Below are 8636 nucleotides of genomic sequence, written 5' to 3'. Positions count from 1 at the left end.
AAAAAAAAAAAAAAAATACGATTGACTTATTTGTGTAAATAGCAACTTTGTTTTAATACACACAAACGCAAATTGCTCAAGGAATCTATAATTTTGATGCAAATAATATGCGTTTATGCGACTATTGGTTTAGAACGTAATACTTAAAACTAGAGGGTTAGAAATATAAAGATACTGAAAAGATCCGGGGCTTTAGCTGCAAAGTTCTTTAATTTAATTTTGTTTTTTAATAGTAGCAAATATGCTAATAATGAAAGATTCTGGATTGTTCTGTTTCTTCTGCTGAGTGTGTTTTTGTTTTTTTTTTTGAATTGGAGAGGACAAAGTAGTGAAAATTCCCGGAAACATACATCCCTCCGTAGAAAGAAAATAAAATTCATCGGAGACGACTTAAGGAGAAGAAACGAAAGCTCCCCTCCTCCGATCTTTCACAATCCCCGATTTTGATTTTTTTTTCGTTCATCCCGATTAGTAGAGATGAGCGGAGGTCCCTCCGGTTTCAGTACGTTTTACCCCAATTCTCTTTTTCGCCGCTTCTTCGTTTTTGTTTTCTCGTTTCTGGGTTTTCGATTAATGTTCGAAATTTTGGAACTTTGCAGATAATGCTCCGGTAACGAAAGCCTTCGTTGTTGCGACTGCCCTTTTCACTGTCTTCTTCGGGAGCAGGAGCGGTTCTTCCAACCTCGCCTTGTCTTACCAGGTACTGTTTCTTTCATCTCTGTTCAATTTGAAGCCTTTCTGGGTTTTACAGAAGAATTAGGATCCGATTCTGGCTCTTATTTCCATAGGTTCTTAGGATTTTGGGTACCAATTGTTTTGCTGCCTTATTTGTTGTCCTCTAATTGCTAATATTAGCACTAGAAGATATTGCGGATTATGCTTTGGTTCTTTACTTACTGTAGTTTACAAGGTTTTGAGTTTACTGGGAGGACGCAGCTACACGGCATCATAGTACTAGAGCTTTTACTTAGATTAGTCATCAGCCATTGGTGTAATGCGAATTAGTTCATTAGAAAATTTTAGGTTTCAGATGTTAAATAGTATGGTAACTTGCGTCTATTCAATTTACTTGATTGTGTATGCATCTAGTCTTGCACTTAGAAAGATGTTTGATTGTTTTAAAGAATCTTGTTTATGTGTAAGTAAAACGTTCAGATTATCTCAAATCCAGTCAACCGTATCTTTATTAACTTCTTCCAATCTTGTTGCAGGATATTTTTGAGAAGTTTCGGATATGGAAACTAATCATATCGAGTTTTGCGTTCTCGTCCACAACAGAGTTGTTTTCCGGCTTGTATTTGCTCTACTTCTTCCGAGTCTTTGAGAGACAGATTGGTTCTAATAAGTATTCGGTAAGGGATACTCTAGCTCTATTTTTTCTTCATGACTTACCTGTCCATTACCATGGTAACTAGAAAGATAAGTGCTTCGAGATTGAATGAGTTAAATTTGTGCTCATCCTGCAGGTTTTCATCTTGTTCTCTGGGGCTGTGTCACTGATACTAGAGACCATTTTGTTATCTCTGTTTAAAGGTATGCACCTTCCCAATGTCAGATAGTCTCATCAAAGTCTATACTGTTTTGATCAGTACTCGTCCTTTAGAATATGAAATCTTGGCGCTAATGCAGACAACTATAAAGGAATTGTAACTTGCTACTAGTCTCACCAAACATCTAAGAAAAATTGTACAGAGAGTATTAGGATATTCTGAAAAAATTCCTTCACTCATAATGTTGAATAGATCTTACAGAGAATTCCCTTGGTCCAGCATTTAAATTATCAAGAGATGATTTTGTGTATTCTCAATAAGCGTTTGTGATATGACCTTTTATGAATTCTAAAAACACAAACATTTTACATTTATTGATTGTGGGTATATCTATATAACAAACTGTTGTTTCTTTTGTAGATCCTACTGCAAACCTACTGACATCTGGACCATACGCCGTCATATTTGCTTCCTTTGTACCCTTCTTTTTGTACATTCCAGTAACAAAGAGGTTTGGTGTATTTGGCGTCTCCTTCTCTGATAAATCATTCATATATCTTGCGGGTGTCCAGGTAAAATATACCATATGCTTATATATATGACTTTTGTTGTGCTGTAGATTTCTTTTTCTTTAATTGATAAATTTATTGGTTTCAATATTTGTAGCTTTTACTGTCATCTTGGAAAAGATCCATCCTCACTGGATTTTGCGGCATTATTGCTGGTTCCTTGTACCGGTTGAACATCCTTGGTATTCGCAAGGCAAAGGTTATAACCTTTCCAAACCGTTTGCTCAAATGTGGGTTTTTTTGTCTACTTTTAGTAACACCACTTTTTGTCTAAAATACATGTCAGTTCCCCCAGTTCATGGCTTCGTTCTTTTCCCGGTTTTCTCTGCCCTCCTTGAGCAGCCATTCTCAACCACCAAGAAGGACATCACCCAACTTAGGTCGCCAAGCAGTGGCAAGTCTTTATCTTTGCAGCATCTTTTTCATGCCTCTTTAACCAAACTCCTATAACAATCTACATATCCAATCTTCGTTTGCTAACATGTGATGTTTCTGTTTTTCAGAGAGCTTTTCGAGCTCCGATGCCATCAACTACAGAGCCATCTCAGGAAGCCATAGCTACTTTGGTATCAATGGGATTTGACCAGAACGCAGCGAGACAGGCTCTTGTACATGCCAGAAATGATGTCAACGCTGCCACCAACATCCTTCTTGAAGCACACTCTCAGTAAACCCTTTACTAGGAAGTTCAGAAACATTGTTGATTTGAGATGGAGACATTGCACAACACAAGAGGTATTCTTCTGCTGCGTTCTAACAACGGAAATGACCTTACCTTAACGACAATATGTCCAGTGGATGATCTGATTTACATCCTCTTTTTCTTTCTTTTATAGGTATTCCTTCTGCCTCGTTTAGTTACCGTTGTAGTTTTAGAACAAAGTTCGTAGGTTATGTTTATTATGTAAGTGCAGATTTGAAAGAAAGGAAAAAAACATGGAGATTGAGGTTTATTTGACTAAACCTTCAGAGATTAAAATCTACAGTCCCATTTAACACTTCACAAAACCTATTTTACTTGGAAAAGAAAACAAAATACGAAAATGTACTTATACTGGATTATGATATAGTTTAAGAGAAGACATGCTCATTAAAAGACTGCAACTCAAAAGTTTTACTTTAAAAAATCTATTTTTGATGCAAATGAATATTAAAGTAAATAGTACACAGTTTGATTTACACAAAACTGAAGCAATCTAAGTAAAGAAAAATGCTCAAGTAACTGTTAGTCTCTGATTTCTCATACACAGATTTCTCCCGAGCAATAGAATCTTCTTCAGACAAGATTAGGCTCAACTCCAAGTAATTGGAAAGTGATGAGACTTTTGTCTGAATCGTTGTGTGATTTTTGCTAGTGAGGTCATAGATAGTTTAGCTTGCTACTTTTTGCCTTCTTCCATGGTGTAAACTGGTACTTCCCAGTTCTTGTTCTTTTTCGGATCATCTGTTAAAGTGAGATCCGTTTCGTACTCTCTAAATGTTTTGAAGAATGTCTTTGCACCCATCATTATCAGCCTCTCCACCATGAATAACTGATAGTTGTTCTCAACTATCGGATCCAAAATCTTGCTGAAATTCGATGAATAAGCCACTTTGTACCTGCAGTGTAACAAGTATCTTACACGAACATCTATTATAAACCTATAAACTTGAATGTAGACCTTAAGATATTACCTGCTTGCGAGTGGCGAAAAGAATCCAGGGGTTCTCTCATTAGAACCGATAAAAAGAGTCCGTCCTGGTGGGATCTGCTTCTGTATTCTGCCAAGGATGAACTCTGGGCGTGTGTCTCTGTCTAAATGTGGAAATTGAGTTCTTTCAACGTGAAACCTGTCTTTTCGTGTTTTCAGTTTGTCACCTCGACGAACATGGATTGCATCGTAATCACCAAGTTGTGCTTTTATCTGTTCAACCAAAACTGGTTTATGAATAAGCTTATAAGGCTTCAACAGAACATAACCATCTCCTTTTCCATTTTAAATCTAGATTGCTAGATTATGTAAAACTCATTCACCTTCTCGGCAGCATCTCTCAATCTTGATGCTGCCATATTCGGGAGAAATGAATAAGGAAGCATAAGGGCGCTACGGTTACCTCGATCCTTGCACTCAACAAACCTACATTGAAGATAGATATACGATCTGATCGAGCTAGAAGAGTATGATGATGACTAAAACAAACAATATAAGATACTCAATTTCCTCAGAAATGTGCTTACCATGCCAAGGGACTTGCGGTTCGGTTAATGAGCAAAAGATTTGTAAAGCGGCTAGAGTCATTTAGCTCATGCCTATTGGCTCCATACACATGCGCAACCCCTCGTTCTCCCAATTTCATACTGGTCGATAGCACAATGTGCCACGTTTCTGAGTTATCCAAGATCACAGGTATTTTCTCAGAGATGAGGTCAATATCATACAATGATTCCATTGCACAAGAGCTCCCTTCCCAGCTAAGACCATACAAAGCAAAAGAGACCCTCTTGTGTTAAAAGTGGGAAACAAAACAAAAGCACTTTTCTCTACTAGTTTAAAGAAACTCGTTCACCTTTCCTCTGTAGTTTCATTGTCTGATCGATTGAGTATACCTTTCTTGTTATGTATTGGGTCTATGCACATCCGAGATGGCATTACAAAAGTCCTGCAACAAGAAAGTGACAATTACAGAGACCATATCTCAACACCATATACACTGATCTTACCAGCATTTCCCAAAAATTTAGTCAACTAACCATCTTATGACCGAGAAGACTAATTGCCAATTCAAGAACTCCATCAGAAATCTCAGAAGTTTGACAATTTTGTGGAGGAAATCAAAATATTACCTGTTAAGAAACATGGCTTCCTCAAGAGCACATCTAAGACTAGATTCTTGGTGACCCAAACCAGCACAGGTCTCACAGTTCTTACCAGGACAATCGATTCTGTCTCCCCAGTACAAGTATTTATCCGACAAACTGTGCCGTCTCTTGCTAATTCGTGAAGACTTCAAGAAATAATAACCAATAAGGGTCTTCGGATATGGTAAAACCAATCCGCCGGTGGAGAGCACGGAAGAAAAAAAGAGGAGCAATGCGACGGCGACAATGCATAGCAGAACAAGTCTTCTTGATCCCAGAGTGGCTTTTGACCTATGGGATTTGCGCATTGTTGCCATTCTAGTTAAAACTGTTGCAGCGAGATTAGAGGAAGAAGATAGAAAGAAAGAATCTTTGTGACGGTTAGGTAGAGATTAAGATGAGATCAGAGATCTGATGATGAAGGTCAAAGTCACGTGGGTGTCTCCCTCCATTGTGAGACACAGTCACGTGGCGTATCATTGGTTTGATGATCCATATAGATGACGAATACGAATTGTTGTTCCGGCGGCCATTAAAAGAGTGCTCCACACGTAAAGTATAGCGGCACAAATCCACATTACAAGACATATATACACTCACACTTACTGTCGGAAAGACTACGATTGCGTTGACCTGAGAAAATTTAATTGTAAGCCAAATCGAAATATAACCGAAGAAACCGTTTGACATTATTAGAAAGGAGACGTAGGACATCACTGAATTAGAAACCCAATTTCAAAGAGATAATGGATATATCTGATTCTGTACATTCCTCTTCTTCATAGACTTTTTTTTCTTCCCACCACACACACAAGAGACACCCACAGACATAAATATCGAATCTTTGACTCAAATGCTTACCCACCCATGATTAGAGAAGAAGAAAAAATAAACTAAAAAAACACTATCAAGAAATGGAAGAAAGAAGAAGCCACAGCCAGATTACACCTAGTTGCATTTTTTCTCAACTAACAATGTGGTTTTTGTTCTAAGCTTTTTGTAATGCTCGAGAAGACACACCATGTAGTAATCTGACAAAGCCCAAGAAACTAAGCTTGCCATCGGAATGTCTTATCCAATCCTGAAGTACAACGTGCACCGGCACTGATGGCCCGAGTCCGAGTTCCTGCAATTAAAACACATTTGTTCAAGATCAACCATGACCAAGTTTCCCTCTTCATGAGTCTTCTTCTCTAATCACAATCCTATAGCCTCTAGGTGAAATGAAAAGGATAAAGTTTATACCGATGCAAGTTCTTCAATCATGATGGGTCTATTCCCGTCCTTCTCAAACAACTCATAAGCACGCCGTGCATGTTGCTCCCATGTTGCCATTGCTTCGAGCTGATAAACACTTATTGCTGAAGCACAAAATTCTTCAAAGTCGAGTTTCTTGTATTGAAGACAACTTATCTGCATTCCAAAAGAGATTAGAACGTTAAACCACCACAAACCAATTGATAAAGCTTTATTCCATATCATTAGCCTCTCGTTTCTTACCATGTGAACAAAATCTAAGACTCGTGAATCTTTCGTAGCATCTGTTGAGCTCTTTAGGATTGCCTGAGATTTGTATGAAAAAGTCAAGAATCATAGATAATCCTAATTGAGAAGGGAAGTGGTAGATAGAATCATGGAAATAGAACTCACTGTTTTGTAATTCTGCATCGAGATATATCCATTTTTGCTTGGCCCCAATAATGTAAATTGCTCCCGCAGATAAGCTAACTGCGGTACAGTTAATGTCTTGGCAAGAGCCTGAAACCATGAAAAAAACGCCATCAATCTTCATGCTCAAAACTCACATTTTCCAAGTAAGTAGTATATGTCAGTGTGTCATAGCTTCTGCAGAATCCAACTCACCGCTAAAGCTGACTTTCTCAAGGAAGTAGACATTATGTACACTTTTGCAAGCTTGTATATAATCATATCAGATGGAATATTTAGGTCATGCGAGCCAACCAGCCAGGGATGACCTGAGGAAAAAGACAGTTGATTATTCAGATGTTCATAACATATGAAGTGCAGAACATGATAATGATGCGTGTTAACCCGTTATAGAGATCAAGATGATTATACACTTACACAAAGCCTGGGCCGCAGTTAGTCTTTTACGGTAATCTTTGTTTAGCAATCTTTTCACAAAATCTACAGCGTCAGGTGATAGTGATGGCCACGGAGCTTCTTCAAAATTGGGTTCTGCCTTTAGGACCGCTCGAAAGATTCCGGATTCAGTACGGGCCCAAAAAGGTCGACTGCCACAGAGAAGAATATAAGCAATGACTCCAATACTCCACATGTCAGCTTCTGTCCCGTATGTACGGTGTAAAACTTCAGGGGCCACGTAGTAAGCACTTCCAACAATATCATTCAACCTCTCGTCTGCAAAATTGCAACAAAAAAAAAGGTGAAATTTTAATATCAAGAAGAGTTCGATAGGAGTAATCTTGGGTCAATATTAACATCTCTGACCTGGTTTGACATAATCAGAAAGACCAAAATCAATTGCTTTCAGAGGAGAAGTCTCATCTTTCGTAGTGAACAGAAAGTTCTGTGAAAGGGAAACATACAAATAGAAAGAAACATAACCGTCATTATCACTCTGCATAAGTTAGTGGAATTCATTCTATGTGTACAAAGACTGCTGATAATGTGATGGGACCTAGAAAGTGAAGTGTCACCTAAAGCCAACATTATTTACAACAAAACAACGAGGGAACAATTAAAACATCACCATGGATTATAAAGTACCTCGGGTTTAAGGTCACGGTGAACCACACCTTGCAGATGACAGTAAGCCACAACACTGAGAATCTGAACCATAACTTTTTTAGCATCATCTTCTGAGTATTTCCCACCCCTGATTAGATCAAAGCTCAACCAGTCAAAGCACGATTCAGTAGAGAGTAAAGACAATCATCTAACCATGTGTGTATAGCAATTACCTTTGAAGGATTTTGTCCAAGAGTTCACCACCTTTGCATAATCTGGTCAAAGGAGATTAAAGTATTTGTATTGGAAGATGGATCAAATGAGCTTAGGAAAATCTCACTAAGAAATTTTATACTTACTCCATTACAATATAAACATTTTCATCATCTTCAAACGCATCATAGAACTGGACTAGGTTCTTGTGACCANAGAAAGTTCTGTGAAAGGGAAACATACAAATAGAAAGAAACATAACCGTCATTATCACTCTGCATAAGTTAGTGGAATTCATTCTATGTGTACAAAGACTGCTGATAATGTGATGGGACCTAGAAAGTGAAGTGTCACCTAAAGCCAACATTATTTACAACAAAAAAACGAGGGAACAATTAAAACATCACCATGGATTATAAAGTACCTCGGGTTTAAGGTCACGGTGAACCACACCTTGCAGATGACAGTAAGCCACAACACTGAGAATCTGAACCATAACTTTTTTAGCATCATCTTCTGAGTATTTTCCACCCCTGATTAGATCAAAGCTCAACCAGTCAAAGCACGATTCAGTAGAGAGTAAAGACAATCATCTAACCATGTGTGTATAGCAATTACCTTTGAAGGATTTTGTCCAAGAGTTCACCACCTTTGCATAATCTGGTCAAAGGAGATTAAAGTATTTGTATTGGAAGATGGATCAAATGAGCTTAGGAAAATCTCACTAAGAAATTTTATACTTACTCCATTACAATATAAACATTTTCATCATCTTCAAACGCATCATAGAACTGGACTAGGTTCTTGTGACCA

General features: G+C 37.9%; 3 protein-coding genes across 4 annotated transcripts in view; 1 reads left to right on the top strand and 2 right to left on the bottom strand.

Annotated features, from left to right (window-relative positions):
- On the top strand, positions 274 to 3036 carry LOC104793023 (rhomboid-like protein 18). 2 transcript variants are annotated; one of them, XR_769166.2, is made up of 9 exons: positions 274 to 502; positions 600 to 700; positions 1212 to 1352; positions 1467 to 1533; positions 1911 to 2062; positions 2157 to 2258; positions 2346 to 2453; positions 2563 to 2794; positions 2896 to 3036. XR_769166.2 is itself a non-coding variant. In XM_010519301.2 (8 exons), exons 1-8 carry the CDS (start codon positions 478 to 480, stop codon positions 2728 to 2730), a joined length of 864 nt encoding a protein of 287 aa, XP_010517603.1. In that variant the 5' UTR covers positions 274 to 477; the 3' UTR covers positions 2731 to 3036. The 2 variants fall into 2 exon arrangements, 1 of the variants encoding a protein (XP_010517603.1); XM_010519301.2 differs by having other exon boundaries at positions 2563 to 3036.
- On the bottom strand, positions 3127 to 5484 carry LOC104793021. The gene is made up of 6 exons (XM_010519296.1): positions 4884 to 5484; positions 4607 to 4699; positions 4278 to 4511; positions 4074 to 4176; positions 3734 to 3963; positions 3127 to 3658 (listed from the first exon to the last, which is right to left on the bottom strand). The coding sequence occupies exons 1-6, from the start codon at positions 5213 to 5215 to the stop codon at positions 3439 to 3441; spliced, it is 1212 nt and encodes a 403-aa protein (XP_010517598.1). The 5' UTR covers positions 5216 to 5484; the 3' UTR covers positions 3127 to 3438.
- LOC104793022 (CDPK-related kinase 1) overlaps positions 5616 to 8636 on the bottom strand; it is a gene marked incomplete at its 5' end in the record, with an annotated part of 6712 nt that continues 3691 nt past the window's right edge. The window contains 9 exon segments of the mRNA XM_010519297.2: positions 5616 to 6024; positions 6144 to 6311; positions 6399 to 6461; positions 6549 to 6656; positions 6762 to 6874; positions 6984 to 7280; positions 7371 to 7449; positions 8248 to 8356; positions 8442 to 8483. Coding sequence (XP_010517599.2) covers positions 5887 to 6024; positions 6144 to 6311; positions 6399 to 6461; positions 6549 to 6656; positions 6762 to 6874; positions 6984 to 7280; positions 7371 to 7449; positions 8248 to 8356; positions 8442 to 8483 — 1117 coding nt within the window.

Source organism: Camelina sativa, chromosome 6 (assembly GCF_000633955.1).
Source record: "Camelina sativa cultivar DH55 chromosome 6, Cs, whole genome shotgun sequence".
NCBI lineage: Eukaryota > Viridiplantae > Streptophyta > Magnoliopsida > Brassicales > Brassicaceae > Camelina > Camelina sativa.
This window is presented reverse-complemented; position numbering and strand designations above follow the sequence as displayed.

Bases quoted from the DNA above. Each gene is read 5' to 3' on its own strand.
- LOC104793023 (XM_010519301.2), top strand. From the start codon at position 478: ATGAGCGGAGGTCCCTCCGGTTTCA. The intron at 503-599 runs GTACGTTTTACC...GGAACTTTGCAG, and splicing joins CGGAGGTCCCTCCGGTTTCA to ATAATGCTCCGGTAACGAAA. The intron at 2,259-2,345 runs GTTATAACCTTT...AATACATGTCAG, and splicing joins TTGGTATTCGCAAGGCAAAG to TTCCCCCAGTTCATGGCTTC.
- LOC104793021 (XM_010519296.1), bottom strand. From the start codon at position 5,215: ATGGCAACAATGCGCAAATCCCATAGGTCAAAAGCCACTCTGGGATCA. The intron at 4,512-4,606 runs GTGAACGAGTTT...GTATGGTCTTAG, and splicing joins AATGAAACTACAGAGGAAAG to CTGGGAAGGGAGCTCTTGTG. The intron at 3,659-3,733 runs GTAATATCTTAA...GTTACACTGCAG, and splicing joins TTTTCGCCACTCGCAAGCAG to GTACAAAGTGGCTTATTCAT.